This window comes from Chiloscyllium punctatum, chromosome 30, assembly GCF_047496795.1.
Source record: "Chiloscyllium punctatum isolate Juve2018m chromosome 30, sChiPun1.3, whole genome shotgun sequence".
Classification (NCBI taxonomy): Eukaryota; Metazoa; Chordata; class Chondrichthyes; order Orectolobiformes; family Hemiscylliidae; genus Chiloscyllium; species Chiloscyllium punctatum.
Genome location: NC_092768.1, coordinates 39,511,437 through 39,533,645, shown reverse-complemented (window position 1 = coordinate 39,533,645; position 22,209 = coordinate 39,511,437). Strand labels below are relative to the sequence as shown.

The 22,209-nt window shown below is 43.1% G+C and overlaps 1 protein-coding gene across 1 annotated transcript in view; it reads right to left on the bottom strand.

Annotated features, from left to right (window-relative positions):
- LOC140455425 (uncharacterized) overlaps positions 1–22,209 on the bottom strand; it is a 97,952-nt gene that overhangs the window by 57,851 nt on the left and 17,892 nt on the right. Inside the window, exons 16-26 of the mRNA XM_072550287.1 lie at positions 15,977–16,030; positions 13,394–13,501; positions 11,820–11,873; positions 10,243–10,296; positions 9,273–9,317; positions 8,980–9,033; positions 8,365–8,409; positions 7,028–7,081; positions 1,897–1,950; positions 1,574–1,627; positions 1,374–1,481 (exon numbers count right to left, since the gene is read on the bottom strand). Of these exons, the coding sequence (XP_072406388.1) occupies positions 1,374–1,481; positions 1,574–1,627; positions 1,897–1,950; positions 7,028–7,081; positions 8,365–8,409; positions 8,980–9,033; positions 9,273–9,317; positions 10,243–10,296; positions 11,820–11,873; positions 13,394–13,501; positions 15,977–16,030 (684 nt within the window). The remainder of the gene's footprint in view (positions 1–1,373; positions 1,482–1,573; positions 1,628–1,896; positions 1,951–7,027; positions 7,082–8,364; positions 8,410–8,979; positions 9,034–9,272; positions 9,318–10,242; positions 10,297–11,819; positions 11,874–13,393; positions 13,502–15,976; positions 16,031–22,209) is intronic.

The following is a 22,209-nucleotide window of genomic DNA, read 5'->3' as shown; positions in this document are numbered from 1 at the left end:
TTGGTTTGGGGGAGGGGGGGGGGGATGAGAAAGAAAGAAAGAAAGAAAGAAAGAAAGAAAGAAAGAGAGAAAGAGAGAAAGAGAGAAAGAGAGAAAGAGAGAAAGAGAGAAAGAAAGACAGACAGACAGACAGACAGAAAGACAGAAAGAAAGACAGAAAGACAGAAAGAAAGAAAGAAAGAAACAGACAGACAGACATGCACAGAGACAGAGACAGAGACATGCACAGAGACAGAGACAGAGACATGCACAGAGACAGAGAGACAGAGACAGAGAGACAGAGACAGAAAGAGACAGACAGAAAGAGAGAGACAGAAAGAGAGAGACAGAAAGAGAGAGACAGAAAGAGAGAGACAGAAAGAGAGAGAGACAGAGACAGACAGAGACAGAAAGAGAGAGAGACAGACAGAGACAGAAAGAGAGAGAGACAGACAGAGACAGAAAGAGAGAGAGACAGACAGAGACAGACAGACAGACAGACAGACAGACAGACAGACAGACAGACAGACAGACAGACAGAGAGAGAGAGAGAGAGAGAGAGAGAGAGAGACTAAAAAAAGCAGAAAGCAAAACTTGCCAGCTATCACAAAAGAACTCAGAAAACTCCATCTAAAACACTCACCCACACAGACTATATGTGTTTGGTCACACTTGCTACTGCCTCACATTGTGTCTGGGTTGAAGACAGACACTTACAAAAACTGTGCTGTTGAAAAGCTGAGAGTCAAGAGCAGTTATCATACAGTATCAGGCTCAGATTCTGCACAGTTACAGGCACAAACCTGTACAGTTGCAAGTCTGGATTTCCTGCACAGTATAAAGCCTGGGCCCTTCACAGTTAACTGTATTAGAAAATTTTTTTAAAAGTAACACTTGGAAATGAACGTACTGATTGTACTGGAGCATGATAAGACCATAAGACATAGGAGTGGAAGTAAGGCCATTCGGCCCATCGAGTCCACTCCGCCATTCAATCATGGCTGATGCGCATTTCAGCTAAGGTTACTGAGGTTTCTAAAACTAGTCAGACCAGTATGCATTTTCCCCAGGTTAAACTATTTTTTTTTCCATGCTTTAACAAACCTGGAGGTGGACTGGCCTTTGCACAGCACCAGACTCATTTTACACAGGCTGAGAGCAGAAAGGCTGAAGTAGATAAACAATCAGACATGCTGACATATGTAGTGCAAAACAAACAGACAGACCCAGGTCACAAAAACAGGCAGAGAACTGTAGTTTCTCAAACAGAAGGCCCACCACCTCACACAGTCACACAGGAGAACAGACAGATCAGCAAAACTGGTAAAAATCCCAACACATCAATACCAAGAGAGGAGAAGTTTGTTGATGGTCAAAACTACTCATTCCCTCACCTTGGTGCCTTCTTTCCCAGACTGACCAGATAAACCTTGCTCCCCAGGTGGCCCAGGAGGTCCTGGATGTCCCCTCTCACCCATTGGTCCTGTTTCACCACTAGCGCCCTGCAGTCAAACAGCAGCGTCAACATCACCATCCAAAAAGAGGAAATGCTAAAACCATGAGAAGCAGCGGTATCTAAAACATTTATCCTCACCGGAGGTCCAACTACACCTGGTGGTCCTGGAGGGCCAGTCTTGCCTTGGAATCCCTGTCAACAGGAATTGTCATATTAGTGAACCCTTGGAGGCACAAGGAAGGGAGAAAAATGAGGCTTGGCAAAAGGCTGGCAAAAAAATAAACACAATCCTCCCAATCTTAGTCACCTTTCAAAGCCCACCTCTGATGCATTATCCCTCCCAATGAAACCCATTCACAGGCACAGTAACCCTCTCAGTGCTCTGAGATATCTTGTGTCATGGAAGACCATGCACAAGAGCAATTTTTTTCATCCCATCGAATTCAGAAAGACATACTCACCACCTCTCCTCTCTGTCCAGGGTGTCCTGGAAGCCCGTCCTTTCCTGGTGGTCCCTAGCCACAGAAAACCACAGTGTTAGCCTCAACCTTCTCATTTCTGCAGCTCTTTAATGGCTGTGAACATTAGCAGCTGTTAATTTCACTTGAAAGGGTATGGGGTATTGGGAAGTTGGAGGGGAGGAGTCAGTTTAGGGTTGAATCTGTGGCATCTGATATCTGAAGATTTCAAGGCTGATATGCAATGCAGCTGTTCAGTTTTCCAACGTTTGTCTGGACACTAGCCCTGTGCATTACAGGTATCACACTGCAAACTAAACCCCAGTGTGACAAATATTATACAGAAAATTTTACCACAGTGTATATTGCAGTTATCTTTACATTCTTGATAATGCATCTGCAATTACATTATCCTTTGCAATGATGTGAATTTATGACATTGAAGTAATAAACACCACCAATATAATCTCACATTGAACTTTAACTTTTTCAACAAAAGCCAAGGGATTATAGACATGTTCCTTTGTGATTGTTATGATATACGAACTTCAAACCATTCAAGAGCCAGTAACAATCCCCAGAGTGTCCTTTGCCACTGTACATTACTTCTTCAGATACCACTTTAATTTCTTAGAGAATACCCTACGGACTTCTCCATTCCTGATTCACTATTTTGCAATATTATTGTAACCACCTCCAAGTCACTAGCATCATTTGCCCTTTCACAAGGTTACTAGCTCACTCATTAGGATTGCATTCAGCTTTTTAATCACTGCTTGGAACTTTATTGACCATATTATCTTTGCCTCTGTCTGCAATAACCTGTTTGTTGACTAGGTTCAATCAAATAATTTTCTAGCATATACTGAATCTTCTTTTCTGCCTGAGCTTGTTTCTTGGGGCTTAAAAGATGTAGATATTGTTCTAATCAGTTCTGATTCTTCATCATCCACATCATGTCTGGCTAACATAGTACCTTTGGGTGTTAGCAAGCTTTGAGAAGATTTGTAGCTCAGGTTAAGGTTTTGGATGTAGGTTTGCTCACTTAGCTGGAAGGTTCATCTCCAGATGTTTCCTACTAGGTAACATCTTCAATAGGCTTCATGCGAAGCACTGCTGATAATTCCTGCTTTCTATTTATATGTTTGGGTTTCTTTGGGTTGGTGATGTCATTTCCTGTGATGAAGTCACTTCCTGTTCCTTTTCTCAGGGGGTGGTAGATGGGGTCTAACTTGATGTGTTTGTTGATGGAGTTCTGATTAGAATGCCATGCTTCTAGGAATTCTCGTGCGTGTCTTTGTTTGGCTTGTCCTAGGATGGATGTGTTGTTCCAGTCAAAGTGGTGTCCTTCCTCATCTGTATATAAGGATACTAGTGAGAGAGGGTCATGTCTTTTTGTGGCTAGTTGGTGTTCATGTATCCTGGTGGCTAGTTTTCTGCCGGTTTGTCCAATGTAGTGGTTGTTACAGTCCTTGCATGGTATTTTGTAAATGACATTAGTTTTGCTTGTTGTCTGTATAGGGTCTTTCAAGTTCATTAGGTGCTGTTTTAGTGTGTTGGTGGGTTTGTGGGCTACCATGATGCCAAGGGGTCTGAGTAGTCTGGCAGTCATTTCCAAAATGTCTTTGACATAGGGGAGAGTGGCTAGGGTTTCTGGACGTGTTTTGTCTGCTTGTTTGGGTTTGTTGCTGAGAAATCGGCAAACTGTGTTCATTGGGTGCCCATTCATTTTTAATACATGGTATAGGTGATTTTCCTCTGCTCTGCAGCATGTGTTGGCTCGTTGAAATAATGTTCTGATGCAGCTTCGTTTGTGGGTGTTGGGATGATTGCTTCTGTAGTTCAACATTTGGGCCGTATGTGTTGTTTTCCTGTAGACGCTGGTTTGAAGTTCCCCATTGGCTGTTTGCTGTCTACTGTGACATCTAAGAATGGCAGTTTGTTGTTGTTGTCCTCCTCTTTAGTGGATTTTATGCCAGTGAGGGTATTATTGATCGTCTTGAAGGTTTCCTCTAATTTGTTTTGTTTAGTGATGACAAAGGTGTCATCCACCTGGCGGACCCAAAGTTTGGGTTGGATGGTTGACAGAGCTGTTTGTTCAAGTCCCTGCATTACTGCCTCTGCTAAGAACCCTGATATTGGAGATCCCATGGGTGTTCTTTTGTTGTTGAAGGTGAAGTGTGTGGTAAGGCGTAGGTCCACTAGCTTGATGATACTGTCCTTGTTGAAGAAGTAAATGGTGTTTGGTATATGTGTCTTTGGGTCTTCTAATAGTGTAGTCAGTGTTTTACAGATTTCCCAAATAACATAGTTAGAGCTTCCCATTGTCCTTTCTCGAGGTACAAGAATACGATGTCAGTATTCTGTAGAAATTAACTGAATTATAGAAGATTTTCTTTGTGAACTACCTACTTTTCCTTATATCTCACTTTTACTGTACGCACAGTTCTTTTTCTTCAGTATCATAGTCCATAGAAACATCTTCATCAACAACATGCAGATTTAAATTATATCCCTTTTATGTCCAATGTATAAAGTCCATGTGTTCTACCCGTCAACCTAATCCTTAAGAGCAATGTTCAATTTTCCTTTGGCCATTTAATTGATTTTGCTTCCTGTTCTAATATAGTAAAGATTGACTCTATATCTTTTTCATCAAATTTTGGTACGGTCTCTCATTCTTCTAAATTCCAGTGAATAGAGTCCTAAGCTGTCTGACCTTTGCTCATAACACAATCCATCATACCAAGGATCATCCCAGTGAATCTTCTCTGAAATGCCTCCAATTAAACAATATCTTTCTTCAGATAAGGAGACCAAAACTGCTTATAGTACTCCTGATGTAGGCTCACTTGTACAGTTCTCGGCTTGATTTAGAAGTTTTCATTCTTTTGCAAAGTCTATACGTGTTGTGCCTTTTTCAAATAAAAATAGAGATTTTGGTTGCTGAAGGCATTTGGAAGGTCTGTGTTATAACCTTCTCCTGAGTTCAGTTTATACCCCATCCAAATCTTGTTGTTGGTCAATTACTTCCAAAGTCACCAGGACAGGAATGTCCCACAAAAGGATCAAAATCCAACTTCTTCAAGAGACCTTTCATCTTTATATAATCAATAAATGAACACACAGTGCCACTTTCCAAGTCATTAAAAAAAATTCAACAATTCATTCTCTTCAAAAATGAAAGCCAAATTTTGAATTTTCAAAATGTATATATTCAAATGAACTACCTGGAGTCCTGACACTATCTATTTTCATTCTTTCTGCAAAAGCAAACCACATTTTTCCTAACATTATATACCATCTGCCAGACTTTTGCTCACTCTTGCAACGTATCTCTATACATCTGAAACCTCCTTCACAACCTACTATGCTATCTGCCTTTATGACATCTGTTAATGTGCATAGCATTCCTTTACTCTAAGTCATTAGTATCAACCAGAAAAAGCTGAGGCTCCAAGACAGATCCGAGCATGTCATGCCAATCAGACAAAGACCCATTTATGCATATTGTGTTTTCTGCAGGTAATCTTCCATCACGTTAGTATGTTAATCACAATGCCAAGAGTTCATATTTTGTGCAATAGTCTTTTACATAACACCTCATCAAATGCCTTCTAAAAATCCAAACATACGTATGTATAGGCTCCCCTTTACCCACATATCATGCTATCCCTTCAAAGAACTTCAATAAATTGGTTAAACATTTCCCTTACACAAAACTATTTTGATTTGTTCCAATTACTTGGTTCCCAGCTCTAATCTCGTTAATAATCAATTCTAATACCATACCTACAGCAGGCATCAAGTTAACAGGCCTATAGTTTCCTGTTTTCTACCACTCTCCCTTTGTGAATAGAGGAGTCACAGTTGCTACTTACTGGTCTGATGGAACCTTTCCAGAACAGAGGAACAAGAGTAAGTCAGTCATTCAGCCCCTCTAGCCTGTACATTATTCAATGAGATCATGGCTTATCTATGGCCTAACTCCACATACCTGCCTTTGGTCCAGATCCCTTAAAACCTTTGCTTCACAATACTTTATCATTTCAAATGTAACACCTGATCTAGCATCAACTGCTGTTTATGGGAGAAGCTTACAAATTTTGGAAAATTAACAGGGATGATTCTACTCAGTCATTTCCTATCTCTTATGACCCTAGAGGTGTTGCCCATTAAAAATGGGGACTTGTCAGCACACATCCATCATTATCAGTTACATCAGTGATTGGAATTTCAACAAGTTCCATTCTCCCTTGCACCTCCTGATTGAAGCTTTTATCTGAATTTTTTTTGTATCCTCTATAACATAGACATAAGTAAAATATTTGCTCATTTCATTTGCCATTTCTTATTATCTAACTCTCATTCTCAGTCACTAAAGCTCAACATTCTATTTGGTCTTTTCCTCTAATTTCCTCTTATTATTCATTCATGGGATGAGGGTGTCACTGTCTGGACCAGCACTTAATGCCCAGAGGGCAGTCAGGAGTCAACCACGCTGTTGTGGGTCTGGAGTCAAATTTAGACCACAACAGGTAAGGATGCCAATTTCCCTCCCTAAAGGACATCAGTGAACCAGATGGGTTTTTCCAACAAACAATGGATTCATGGTCATCATTAGACTCTTAATTCTAAATTTCTTTTATTGAATTCAAATTCCACCTGGGATTCGAACCCAGGTTGCAAGAACACTATCTGGGTCTCTGAATTAACAGTCCAGCAATTACCTGTAGAAACACTTGGAATATGCTTTAACATTCATTTCTACTTCCTCTCATAATATAGCTTCTTTCTCCTGGTTAATCTTTTAGTCATCATTTGTCATGCTTTATATTCTGCCCAGTTATTTGACCTGGCTCACACTTTTGTTTACTTCTATGCTTTTTCTCCTTAAGTTTATGACTTCCCATAACTTTGGTAGTTAAGCTCAGGTGTTGTGTCCCTCCTTTACAGTTTTCTTTCGCATGTGGCAACACTTATTGTAAGCACTGTAAAGTATCCCCATATATGTCTGTCATTGCTTCTCTGTTGAGTTTTCCCTGAGACAAACACCCCATTTCACATTAACGAGCAGGAGTGTCTGTGTGCATGTGCATGTGTGTAATGAAAGAAACCATTCAAATTCACTTACAGGTGGTCCCTTTGGTCCTGCAAAGCCAGTTGATCCTTGAGGCCCTGGAAGACCCTGGAAGAGTTATAAAGAGAAGTATATTATTTAATAAAAACAATATACAGTCTCAAAGTGATCAAAGCAAACCCATTTGCTCACCTCTGCACGGCAATGTTCAACAGCAGGGGCACAATCTCGGTACATAGAACAATACAGCGCAGAACAGATGCTTCGGCTCTCAATGTTGCGCCGACCTGTGAACTGTACTCAGCACATCCCCCTACACCATCCCTCCACAACTATCTAAAAGTCAGTTCAAGAGCCGGAACTAAGCTTTACGTGTTATACACTTCAGTTCTAAACCCCGACTCAAACACCATGGACCAGATCAGCACTGATGTCACAGCATTCAGACAAGGGTCACTCAATCTCATAGAGAACATTCACAGAGAGTGCATTTATGGGCTCAGATGTCAAGGACAATTGACTCGTAAATGGCTGAACCAGGTCAACGCAGCAGTGAGTAGGGTCTGAATTGAGAGCAGACTGACATGTCCCTCCTTCCCACATCCCGGCGTCCTACCACATGGACCGCACTGAGTCCTTTTCAACTGCTGCCATTTTGGACAGGCAGTTTGCAGTCAGGGCAACGGTTAGTCAGAGGTCAGCCTTGACATGTCTTTGACCAGCTCCACTGATGACATGAGGCTGACCATTTCTGAACAGATCTGATGTGGGACTGCTCATCCCCATTAACTGCGACCATCATCCCGATGCGCCAGGCTTTATTGACAAAGTAGGGTGGGTGTGGTGAGCAGCACAAATTGAGAGTGTGCCCATGCCACGTGTAGTAGATTGGATTGACAGCAGGTTGGCGTAGTGATGGGAGTTACATTGCCCTCCTCCACGGTTAAAGGAATCCGTGCACTTTCTGAAGACTATAAAAGTCCTCAACGAAGAAGAAAGGCCTGTTAACACAGTGGGCCAGTTTCCAAGGTAACCACACCCTCTAGAATTAGAATTCCCTTAGAAAATGCCAGTCTACGCAACATCCTTCGACACAATTGTTCACTGTGATGAGGAGACTGAAAATGTAGCACTTGATCATTAGAAGTAAGAAGTCAGGTCATGCACAACTCTATCAACTCTCACACTTATAAATTTATCTCTCAAGGAAAATCTTAAATATCTCTAGGGAAGGACAATGAACAGGACTCACAACTAAGGTGCAAATGAGTTTGTAAAATAGGATGAAATAAGCATCCAAGAGTTCAAAATGAAATTGACTTATTAGTGAAAACAGATCTTTGCCTATCCTGAAAGCATCATTTGTTCTGCGGTACACTGGATACACTTACCCGTTCTCCAGGAGGACCCGGAGGCCCATCAGTTCCCGAGCTTCCCTGTTAAAAACAGCAAAAGAACAAAGTAAATTGCAACATTCATGACACAGAATGAACCGGCCTTCCAAGACACGGTTCGCTCAAACCGTTCAGCATTCTCACATGCATGCTGGTACAGCTACCTGTCACACACTTTCCTCCCATTGTAAAACTCTCAAGTAAAACAATATGTTACACATATTCAAATCAAACTCTTAATTGTGACACACTGTCAGTTATATATTTAGTATGAGTCTCTCACATAACATGCTCAGTCTTACGTCTCTCAGTTAAGAACTGTCTGTTATATATACACGCTCGGCATAAAACTGTCATACATCACACTAACTGTCACACAGATACCTTTAATGTAAAATTTTAAATCTCTCTCCGTTACACACTGCACCCTCAGGAGTAAACATTCGCAGTGTAAAGCTCTCACTTAACACTCTCTCTCTCTTTGTTACATACATGTCTTCGGTTTACTGTTCTGCTAGTCGATCATACCCAGGATAATGAAACCTGCCTCTAATGATTCTCTAACATCCACCTCACACTGAATATGATCTCCACCATTGTCCAAGCACTCACCTTTGCCCCTGGTTTTCCAGTTGCTCCTCTTGGTCCTCGTTGACCACGTGGACCCTTGGAGAGAAAGCCAAAATTAGTCATCAGTCAGATATTGTCTAAATCCGAGCCACTTGTAGTCCGATGTGGGAGTGGAGTTAAAGCATCTGCACCTGCTCTAAATCACCTTCCTAATGTCCTTTCGCTTTTCCACTTTAAGACCCAACAATATGACACTCTGTTCAGACTATGTTTCGATAAGTACTAGGAAAGATTCCCATTCAAACTCTTACTGATCGGTAAAGATAATGACATACCGTAGGTCCACGCTGTCCTCGTTGACCCAACTTGCCTTGCAAGCCCTGGGAGTGTAGGAGGAAGAACAAGTTTGAGATATCGAGCCAAAAGATACAGAAATAAAAAGAAGAGAAACAAGTGCAAGACAGAGAGGGAGGAAAAAGATAGGAGGCAAAACAGGAGGACAGCAGGAAGGACACAAATTGAGGGCAAAAATAATTAGGAAAGAGACAAGAGAGTACGACAAGGATGAGTTTGAAAAGAGAGGATAAAGAGTTCAATGGCAGGGATAGTTTACAGGGCGAAAGAAACATACGACATGTGAGGGAGTCAGACAGAGAAGAAAAAGAATGTGACGGGAGAAAGATGCCAAGAAAGGACAGAAGAGTCAGGAATAGAAAGGAAAGGACAGGGAAAAAGATGAAGGGAGAAACAGAGGAGGTACAGCAGAAGAAACAGAGAGAGTGAAAAAGCAAGACAGAGTGTGGTGAAAGCATGAGATGGCGAAACAGGAAACAAAGATAGGAGACCAAGTGAGACGGGAGAGACAGAGTGGAGGGAGTGGTCGAAGGAAAGGTCAAGAAGGATGGGGGGAGACAAAGAAAGGGCAGTGAAAGAAGGGAGAGACAGATGGAGGAGTGAGGGAGGGAGAGAGAAGGATTTTTTGGAGACAAAGTGCAGAGTCAGCAAGACAACAAAGAGAGAGAAAGGGGAGTGGGCACAGAAACATACAGCAACACAGACAGAGTAGATAATAAGAACAAAACAAATCGAGATTAAGTGAAGGACAAAAGGCACAAAAGCGAGGGAAGGGTGAGAAACAGTAAGTGTGAGTGAGAGAGAGAGAGAGAGAGAGAGAGAGAGAATGGGAGAGAAGAGAAACATATGATGAGTCATTAATTGCTTATCATGACTTTCCTTATTAAAACTCAGACATTCAGGAGTATATCGCTGTGTTTTCAATGGTCAAAGATTTCATCTGGGACTTACCCTAGCACCTTTCTCTCCGTTAGCTCCTGGGAATCCGGGGAAACCAAGAGAACCCTGGAGAAAGGAAACAGATATTTAGACAAAACTTGAGCGAGAACCAACATCAACCACCACCCACTATTCCCCAACATGAAATACAGAACAAACAAACAAGCAAACTAAGGGGATTGCAGTGCCTCAAGGTGAGGCAGCTCTGGGAAGATGCATGAAATTACTGGAATTAGTTTAGATAGAATTGCCAACTGATTCTGTGGTTGTGGGTTGGCAGAGGAGGGTAAAACGTAGAACATCTTCGCCCCATCTCCCCCACTGCACTTCAATTCCACCCCCTCAACTCCCCTGCAGGAGCTCCCCCTCCAAGAACATGTAAGCTTCACTCACAGTGTGGGGCCACCCCTCAATCAAGTAAGATCCGGGAGACAGCTGTTCCAGTCCATTCATCACAGCTTCTGTGCGTTTCCTAAGATTCCACCTGCTGTGCTAATATGGTCCAGGCTGAGTGAACCTAACTACACAACTGCAGGTCCAAACAACTGGGCACGGGTCCAGAAATGGAACAAAGGCACATCCACAGGTGAAGGTGGGCACACTTTCTTTTACACAGATACAAATGGTCAGCATGGTGATCAGTGGCTAGTATTGCTGCCTCTCAACGCCAGGGACCCGGGTTCAATACCAGCCTCGGGCACCTGTCTGTGTGGAGTTGCACATTTGCCCTGTATCTGCACGAGTTTCCTTCAGGTGTTCCAGTGTCCTACCATGGTCCAAAGATGTGCAGGCTAAGTGGGTTAGCCATGGGAAATGTAGGGATAGGGTAGGCAGTGGCACCTCAGAGGATCAGTGTGGACTTGATGGGCCAAATCACCTGCTTCCACATTGTAGGGATTCTACAAAATGCACACACATATAGACAAATGCATAAACAAACATATGCATGCACACTTTCACACAGACAAATACACACACACCGACATATAGATGGAATACAATAAACAAGCATCCTGGAAGTATCTGAAATAAAGGTGCACTTATATAGAACCTCTCACAACCTCAAGATGTTCCAAAATACACAAAGTCCTCAAAATGTACTCTCTTTTGTCGGAAATATGACAGCCAACTCACACACGTTTGTGATGGTGCGTGAATGATAAATATAGGTCAGGACACTGGATGGCACACCTCTTCCTTCTTTGAAACTCTGGCTATGGGAGTTTGCATGTTGCCCTGAGAGGCTGCTGGGGTACCAGTTTCACATCTTGTCCAGAAGATGGAATTTCCAAGAGTGCAGCGCGCTCTCAGTGATGTATCAGGAGTATCAGCCTGGATCACATCTATGCCGTGAGCTTCAATCCCACAAGTAAATGACTCCCAGGCCAGACTACTGACATGTGCATACATAAGTAGACACACACACACACACACACACACAGAAACACAAACAGTGGTACTTATGTACGTATACATGCACTGGAAATAAAGTGTTTCTGAAGATGTAAATGAAATATCAAATAATTTGCTGATTATAAAATGCTGTGTAACTCTGCCACATTTGACAGCTTTCGCTTCAGTCTTCTTACCTTAGGTCCCTGGCGTCCAGGGTAACCAGGGAGACCGGGCACTCCGAGTTTACCCTAAAAACAGTGAAACAGAGGTAATGAAACAGGGGTGATTACAATGCACAGAGTATCTATTTAACATGTAAATTTATTGACAATTGACAACAAACTTCTTTTATAGCAAACATGGCCCTTCATTGGAAATTTATCAGTTGAACTTTGACACAAAGTTACAGGAGGGAAGGCAGCTATCAGATCTGACAACCAACGGTTTGGTTACAGAGATTGATTTTTAAGTACTTGACTTAAAAGGATGAGGGGCATATTGAGACACAAAGGTTTTGGAAGGAAATCTCAGAGGCCAGGGTCTAGACAGCTCAGGGCACTGTCTCCAGTGGTGGGCCACAGCAAGAAATCCTACAGAAAAGCTGAGTCAGATGAACATTGAGCTCATGGGGGTTTGCAGGGCTGGTGGCAATGATGGGAGAATGCGAGGTGCCAAACCAATGAGGAACTGAAATACAAAGATGAGATTTGGAGTACTGCTGTGAAGAGAGATATCCTGCTGAAGTTTTCAATCCCGCGGTTTATCAGGAAACATGTAAGAGTGCCAAATTTTAAATTATCACAAGTTATATGAGCAGAAAAGGGCACTGAGTACTGAAGGGGTGCTTCAAGACACCCTCTTAGAGTTACGTGGATGTTAGTGGAGCCTCCAGCTCGCTGTTACTTTCTTCACAGTGATGCTGCAATCAGCATTCACTTATCGACCAATCAGCATCCTTTTTCCCATGTAGTGTAAATTGTTGTGATCGTCTGAAAATTGGCATTCTTGCATGTGTCCAGATGAGTGCAGAATGTATGTGTCTCCAGTTTTTAACAATATCTGAGGCTTTGAGGTGAGGATCTTTGTCAGGATATGTGTGTGTGTGTGTGTGCGCGGTTTTACTAGTGGGTGTGTATGACTTGATACAGGATTGGAGATAAAGACGACATGGGTGTTGGAGAAGGGGAACCTCATGGCAACAAAGGGTATGGGTTAAGGTTCCAACAGCAGATACACTGAGCCACAGGGAAGGAAGGAGGAAGCAACAGTGTGCACAGTAGATCAATCCACATGGTGCCAGGGATATAAGACCAAAAGCTTAGAGGGGAACAGTGAACCAACTCCCATTCCAATTCATATGTTAAACTTTGACAGAACTGACTTCATTCTCAACAAGGTGGACCAGGGAAGGGGAGAACAGGAACAGGAGAATTTTTTAAAAACCACAGGAAGACACAAAGGTTTGGGTGGGGGTGGGGGGTGGTAAGGCGTTCAAGCGTAGGGAGAAATGGTGGCAGGTGAGGAAAGGAGTCAGAATAGGATGTGAGGAAGGTAGAGAATGGCAAGAGGACAGAGTTGAAGGGTGGGAGTTAAGAGAACAGGCAAAGTGAGGTAAGGAAGGATCTAGGAGAGTGAGAGACAGACAGAAAGAGATGGAGATGGAGACAGAGAGAAAACAGATAAGTCTCAAAGGGAACATATCCCTGTCACCCGACATGGGCTGGAAGAAAAGTTGAGATGGGGACTGTCAGACCACAATGTCTCTCACCTTCTCACCTGGTGCACCCAAGGGACCAGGGTCACCTGGAGGTCCTACACGACCTTTGGGACCTTCGGGTCCATCCTCCCCTCGAGGACCGGTTGGCCCAACCTCTCCCTGATAGAAGAAGGGAAAAGGACAATTAATATTTTTTAAAATTTCAAGTGTCACAAATCTTTCCAGATGAGCAGAATTGCAAAGACAATGGAGTACACCCAAATTTGACAGAGAGAGAGAGAGAGAGAGAGAGGTGGGGGGGAGAGAGAGAGGTGGGGGGGAGAGAGAGAGGGGGGGAGAGAGAGAGAGGGGTGGGGAGAGAGAGAGAGAGAGAGGGGTAGGGAGAGAGAGAGAGAGAGAAAAAAAACAGAGACAGGGACAGACATAAAAAATGAGAGCGAGAGAGACAGACAGACAGACACACACACACACACACACAATGAGAGAGAGAGATAATGAGAATGAGAGAGAGAATGAGAAAGAGAGTGAGAGAGAGAGAATGTGTGAGACAGAAAATGTGAGAGAGAGAGAGAGAATGTGAGAGAGAGAGAGAGAGAGAGAGACGAGATATTATGGTTAATGCATTGTCAGGCAGGCGCATGAACACACGCCTCCAAAGTACACTTACTCAGAAGACAGTGAAAACCCACCTTCATGATTCAAAGTATGTTGTCTTTAATCATTCTTTTCCATACCACAATTGAAACAGATATCTCTTTCAGAACCTTTCTGGAGAATTTCTATCTCAGCACCCTCAACGATTCAAAGGTGCAGATAAGGATGCTCGTTGATGTTTGCATACTGTTGAACACCATTTGCAACTCCACAGAAACTGTCAAAATTTCAGCAAAACTTGGACAATGTCCAGACTTGGGTGGAGGTGTGGCAAGTAACATTTCCACCTCACAATGTCAGGTAATCCAAGCATCATCCCTTGACATTCAATAACATCTCCAAGTAAATTGCCATCTAGTAATATCCTGGATGTTAGTACTGATCAGAAACCAAACTAGACAAATCAAATAAATACTGCATCTATAGACCGAGTCAGAGGCAAGAAATTCTGCGGTGTGTAATTGATCTCCTAGTTCACCAAATCCTCTGGCTCATCTACAAGGCATAAGTCAGGAGTATGATGGAACACTTCTCACTTGCTTGGATGTGTGCAGCTCCAACAGCACTCAAGAAGCTTGACACAAACCCGGACAAACAGCATGCTTGACCGGCACCCATTAATTATTCACTGTCTTGCTGTCACTGAGAGCTCATATCGATTGTGTACACAATGCGCTGGGAATTCACCAAGACTCCATCAACAGCACGTTCCAAACCCATGACCTCTACCAGCTAGAAGGGCAAGTGCAGCACATGCATGGGAACACCCTCAACACCTACAGGTTCTCCTCCAAGCAACTCACCATCCTGACCTGCAACTATACATTGTGATTCTTCAGTGCCATTGTTCAAACTCTAGGACTCCATCCCTTACAGCACTGTGAGCATATTTACTCCCACAGTCTTGAGCAGCTGAAGAAAGTAGCTCACCATCTTTTCCAGAGAAATCAGGGATGGACTCTAAATACTGGTATTTCCAGAGCCAGTTACAGTACATCAAATGAATTAAAAAGTCCATTCCTACTATCTAATCAAGCACAGTGGCAACAAATACAGTGCAAGTTACAGGTACTGTGTAATTCCTTCATTAGTGCCATCAGAATTAGTTTTAGTTTAACTGTCTTTATTATTTTGAATCCAAAATGCTGACGATGGAAGAATAAATACTCAAAAAAGTGCACAATGCACATAATGCCAGGATGATGCCTAATCCTCTTCACAGAATCACAGAGGTCTTACGGCATGGAGGGAGACCATCCAACCCATCATGCCTACACTGGCTCTTCAAATGAGCATCACTAACTACTATTGATCCCCAACTCTGTCGAAATATCCTTGCGCATTATTTTTATCCAAATAACCATCCACACACACAGTTTCCACTGCTGCGCCTTCAATCAGTCCCACATTCTCCTATCTAGCAGCTACAGGCATTTGGGGGGCATTGGCATTTCACACCTCAACTGCTTGTTGTCTGAAGGCTTGAGAGTGTCTACAGATTGAACAGATGACATAAGACACTTACCTGTGAATTCAGTGAGTCATCTGTCTTTACAGCCTATGGCCCAATCCAATCAGCCACAATCTTATTGATTAGTGGACCAAGCTTGAGGAGTCAAATTGCCACTCCAGATCCTATTTTCTTATCCTAATGCAATGACACACATGAAAGTGTAGACTTATAAGCCTGTCAAGCCTGCTCTGCCACTGAATTAGATCATGGCAGAGCAACGTCCTGTTCCTACATTATCCCATATCTCTCAATGTCATTAGCGTCTAGAAAACTCATCTTCTGTCTTGGATGTGCTCAATGACTGAGCTTCCCCAACACTCTGAGGTGCAGAATTCTAAAAATTCACCATCATCTGAGGGGAGAAATTCCTCCACCTCCTCCTAAGTCTTAAATCACACACACTGTCTTCAAAGGCCATGCTCCCTAGGTCTAGAGTCTAGAAGCCATTATAAAACCAGCATCCTTACTCGTTCGCCTTTGAGGCCCATGTCTCCCTTGAAGCCTGAGAACCCATCTTCACCCTAGGAGAAAGCAATAGACAACAAATGAATTGTAGCAAATCAGAGTGACACAGAAATAAACCCACTATTTCTACTCATCAATCTATTGCTAATTAAACAATTCACAGGACACTCTAGAGCACTTGTCCTCAACTGCAGTATTTGTTGAAGTGTCAGTGTTGTTCTATCATAGGAAACAGGACAGCCAGTTTATTCACATCAGTATTATTAGACAATGCTGTGATAGTGACTCAATTTTCACACTGTGATGCTGTGCGGGATAAACTTTGTCAATAGGACACTGTGGAGACCATTTTCAAACATAGGTAAGGGTATCTTTCACACCTGAGGTGAAGTCCTAAGTTTGACATTCCATATGAAAGACAGCATCTCTGACAGTGCAGCGGTCCCTCAGTACCATGCTGGATTTATTCGCCTGGATTGTTGGCAAACTTCCAGAGTTGGACTTGAACCCCTCCACCTGGTTTTACTCCGAGATGATTGTACTACCGTCTGAGCCTTAATACAGACCTGTTGAAATTACTGGAATAAGTAACATCAAAGATAATAAGAGAGGGCCCAATGATTCTCTGCTCAGGACATTCTCAACAGTCTGGGCTTAAACAGGCAATTCTAACAATTGCTAACATTCGGAATCAGCAACTAAAAATTAGAAGGTGCCTCTAAGATAATGAAACATCTCAAAGTGCTTTACAGAAGCATTATAAAACAAAATATAACATTAAGCCACATAGTACTTATTTTATTATTCGTTCATGGAATGTGGGCATTGCTGGCAAGGTCAACATTTATTGCTGATCCCTTATTGGCCAGAGGGCAGTTCAAAGTCATTGCTTTGGGTCTAGAGCCACATGGATATCAGACCAGGTTAGAGTGACAGATTTCCATCCTTAAAAGGATTAGTGAATCAGATCAGTTTTTAACAAGAATGGACACATGGCTAATGGTCACCATTAGGCCAGGTTTTCAATTCCAGGCTTTTATTGAATTCAGATACCATGATGGGATTCAGACTCATGTTTTCAGAACATCTGCACGGTGTTCTGGATTGCTAGTACAGTAATACTCTTATTGCACCACCACTTCACCTACTGGACCATTTGGCTACAAGTTTGGTCAATGAGTTAGGCTTTAAATCACATTTGCTGGGAAGAAAGTGCAGATGGGGTCCTGGAGATGTTTACAGAGTGGATGCCGAGGCTTAGGACTCAGACAGCTGACAGTGGAGCCACCAATGGTACGGGAGATCAAAACCAGGAGACACTCAGGATACCAAGATTGCGAAAGTGCAGAACACAGATGGTTGTGGGGCTGGAGTAGATAATGGAGAATGAACAGAGAGCAAGCAGAAGTGGGTTCTGCAGATGCTGGAGATTAGAGTCAATATTAGAGTGGTGCTGGGAAAGTACAGCAGGCCAGGCAGCAGGAGGAGCAGGAAAATCAACATTTCAGGCAAAAGCCCTTCATCATGAGTGAGGCTGGGAGCCTCGGGGGTGGAGAGATAAATGGGAGGGGGGGGAATGGGACTGGGGAGAAGGTAGCTTAGGTGGGTGGAGGTGGGAGTGAAGGTGATAGGAAGGAGAGGAGGGTGGAGCAGATAGGTAGGAAGGAAGATTGACAGGTGGGACAGGTCATGAGGACAGTGCTGAGATGGAAGGTCGGAACTGGGGTAAAGTGGAGGGGAGCGGAAGTGAGGAAACTGGTGAGTCCACTTTGATGCCCTGGGGTTGCAGGGTCCTGAGGGCAGAAGATGATGCATTCTTCCTCCAGTTGAGGACCGGGGGTGTGGGGGGCACGGTTCTGTTGCGGTTTATACAGAGGTTGGTGGGGTGGAAGGTGAGGACCGGGGTGGCGGGGGGGTCATTTTCCTGCTCCTCAGATGCTGCCGGACCTGCTGTACATTTCCAGTTCCATTCTAATCATGAACAGAGAGCAGTCTGAGAAGGTAAGAGATTCTGATTTGATATGATTTCAATTGAGAAACTGAAAAGTGATGTCACAGGAGGGCTCTAATTTGATTGGCTCATAATGGGTCTGTAAAATTCAAATCTGTGCTAAATTGAATCTTGTTAATTTATTGATTACAACTTGCATAAGCAGAGATACAAAAAGTTTAAAAATTTAAAAACAAATTCAAAACTAATAAAATGAAGTATGGATGGAGGGTCAGAGGATGTGTTGTTTCTGCATGATGTAGGAGCTGGTGGATCCCATTGTGGTTCCCAGTGACCATGTCTGTAGTAAATGTTGGTTGCTGGAAGAACTCTGGCTCAGAGTTGATGAGCTGGAGTCTAAGCTTCAAACATTCTGACACATCAGGAAGGGGGAAGAGGGTTACCTGAATGCTATTTTTCACGAGACAGTCACACTCCTTAGACGAACTAACTTGATTTCAGCCAGTGGGGATGGGACCATGAGTGAGGAAGGTAGAGTTGCAAGAGCCTCAGTCCCTGTGCTGTTCAAACGTTTTGCTCCCTGTGTGGACAGGAATGGGCAGTGCAGGGAGGAGGAACCAACTGACTGCAGCATCATGGTGCAGGAAGCCATTCAAGTGGGGGATAGAGAAGAGAAATGCTTTTGTAATTGTGAGTAGTGTAGTTGGAGGTATAGACCATGTTCTCTATGACTAGGGTCGAGAGTCTCGAAGGTTGTGTTGTCTGCCTGGTGCCCGGGTTTGAGATATCTCATCAGGGCTGTAGAGGAACTTGGAGTGGGAGGGTAAAGATCCAGTGGTCGTGGTCCATGTAGGTACTAACAACATAGATAAAACTAGGGCAGTGGTTCTACTAAGGGATGGTGAACAGCTAGGAGCTAAATTAGAAAGCAGAACCAGAAAGATAATTTCTGGATTACAACCTGAGCCACGAGCTAATTGGCATAGGGTCAATAAGATTAGGCAGATAAATGTATGGCTCAAGATTGGTATGGGAGAAATGGGTTTGAATTCATTGGATATTGGCACTAGTTCAAGAGAAGAAGGGACCTGTTCCGATGAGATGGTCTTCATTTGAACCATGCTGGGAGCAGAGTCCTAGCGAATCACATAGCTAGGGTTGTAGACAGGGCTTTAAACTAAATGGGGGATGGTGGGGGAGGGCTCAGTTATAGAGGAAATTAAAAAACCCAAATTAAAGGAGGAGGTAAGAGTGCAGAACTCAGGAGAGGTTATTAAAGTCTCTAGCACAGACACAAATAGGACAGAGTGTACAGAAAGGGTTAGCAATCGAATGATAATGAGAAGGGGGGACGATTAATATAGAACTGAAGGTATTATATCTGAATGCACACAGTATAAGAAATAAGGGAAATGAGCATGTGGAACAGAGTGACATTGGCAGGTATGATGTAGTGAGCATCCCTGAGACATGGCTACAAAGAGATCAGGATTGGGAGCTGAATATTCAAGGATATACATCCTATCGAAAAAGATAGGCAGGTAGGCAGAGGGGGTGGGGTTGCCTTATGAGTAAGAAATGAAATATTAAATCAATAGTGAGAAACGAAGTAGAGGCAGATGGTGTAGAATCTGTGTGGGTAGAATTCAGGAACCGCAAAAGGAAAAAAAACGCCATAGTTGGAGCTATGCACAGGCCCCAAATAGTGGAACGTAAGATGCACCAGGAGATAGAAAGGATGTGTAGGAAAGGCAAAGTTACAGTGGGTCATGGGGGATTTCAACATGCAGGTGGACTAGGAAAATCAGGTTGGTAGTGGATTGCAAGAAAAAGGAATTTATGGAATGTCTACGAGTTGGCTTTTTGGTGCAGCTTGTGGTGGAGCCCTCTAGGGAACAGGCAGCACTGGATTTAGCGTTGTGCAATGAGGCAGAATTGATGAGGGAGCTTCAAGGTGAAGGAACGCTTAGGAGGCAGTGATCATAACTTGATTGAATTTACTCTGTAATTTGAGAAGATGAAGATAGAATTAGAGATAATGGTATTACAGCTGAATAAAGGCAAGTACAGAGGTATGAGGGAGGAGCTGTGTAGAATTGACTGGGCGAGGAGCCAAGCAGGAAAGACAGTGGAACAGCAATGGCAGGAGTTTCTGGAAATAATTTAGGAGACATGTCAGAGACTCATCCTGGGGAAAAAGCAGCATGGTACAGGGAGGATGGGGCAACCATGGCTGACTAAGGAAGTCAGGGATCGCATAAAAGCAAAAGAGAAAGCATATAATATAGCGAAGGACAGTGGGAAACCAGAGGATTGGGAAGCTTACAAAGACTAACAGAGGGCAACAAGAAAAGAAATATGGAGAGAGAAGATTAAATATAAGGGTAAGGTAGCCAATAATATAGAAGGAAGACTGTAAAAGTCTCTTTAGATTTCTAAACAACAAAAGAGAGGCAAAAGTCGAAATTAGGCTGCTGGAAAAAGATGCTGAACAGATAGTAGTGAGTAACAAGGAAATGGCTGAGGAGCTGAATAATTACTTTGTTTCAGTCACCACAGTGGAAGACATGAGTAATATCCCAAAAGTTCAAGAGAGTGAGAGGACAGAGCTCAGTATGGTAGCCATCACCAAGGGGAAGGTGCGAGAAATACCAAGTTCCCTGAAGCTGGATAAATCACCTGAACCAGATGAGCTATACACCAGAGTTATAAAGGAGATAGCTGAAGAGATAGTGGAGGTGAGAGTGGTGTTTTTCAGGAATCACTAGAATGAGGGAGGGAGCCAAAGGACTTGAAAATCACTAACGTGACACTCCTGTTTAAGAAGGGAATAAGGCAAAAGACAGGAAATTTCAGACTGATTAGCCTAACCTCAGTCATGACTAAGATCTTGAAATCAATTGTGAAGAATGAGATTTCTGAATACTTGGGAGTGTATGGCATAATACGGCAAAGACAACATGGTTTCATCAAGGGGAGGTCATGCCTGACAAATCTGCTCTAATTCCTTGAGGAAGTAACGAGCAGGTTAAACCAAGGCAAGCCAATGGATGTTATCTGCCTGAACTTCAAAAAGGCCTTTGACAAGGTGCTGCACAAGAGGTTACTGAGTAACACAAAGGCCCATGGCATTACAGGCAAGGTATTAACATGGATAGAAGCTTGGCTACTGGCAGAAAGCAGAGAGTGCGGATAAAAGGGTCCTTCCCAGGATGGCAGCCAGTGACTGGTGGTATTTCGCAAGAATCACTGTCGGGACCACAATTTTTCACTTTATACATTAACGATGATGGAACGGAAAGGATTCTGACTAAGTTTGCAGATGATACAAATATAGAAAGAGGGACAAGTAGCATTGAGGAGGTGGGGAGGCTGCAGAAAGATTTGAACAGGTGAGGAGAGGGGACAAAGAAGTGGCAGATGGAGTGCAACGTGGGAAAGTGTGAGGTCATGCACTTTGGTCAGAAGAATAGATGCATGGACTATTTTCTAAATCGGCAGAAAATTCAGAAGTCTGAATTGCAAAGAGACTTGGGCGTTCTCATTCAGGATTCTCTCAAGGCAAACTTGCAGGATGAGTCAGTAGTTAGAAAGGCAAATGCAATGAGGGTACTTATTTTGAGAGGACTTGAAAATAAAAGCAGGGATGTACTTCAGAGGTTCTATAAGGCTCTGATGTATTGTGTGCAGTTTGGGCCCCATACCTCAGGAAGGATGGACTGGCTCTGCAGAAAGTGTTCAAAGGAGGTTCACAGAATGGTCCCACACATGAAAAGCTTAATGTAGGAGGAACATTTGAGGACTCTGAGTTTATACACGATGGAGTTTAGAAGGATGAGGGGGATCTAATTGAAACATATGGAATACTGAATGGCCTGGACAGAGTAGATGTTGGGAAAATGTTTCCACTGGTAGGAGAGACTAGAACCTGAGGGCATAGCCTTAAAGGAAAGATTTTTTAGAATAGAGATAAGAAGAAACTTCTTCAGCCAGAGTGGTGAATCTATGCAATTCATTGCCACTGAAGCCAGGAGACCAGGTCATTGAGTATATTTAAGACTGAGATAGATAGGTTCTTGAGTATCAAAGAGATCAAGGGTTACGGGGAGAAAGCGAAAGAATGGGGTTGAGAAACTTACCAGCAATGTTTGAATGGCTGAGCAGACTTGATGGGCTGAATGGTCTAATTTCTGCTCCTCTGTCTTATGGCCTTATGGTCTAATAGAACTGGTGGAGGAGTGTGTCGAGTGAAGAGGACAAGGAAGGGTTTGAAAAGGACAACAA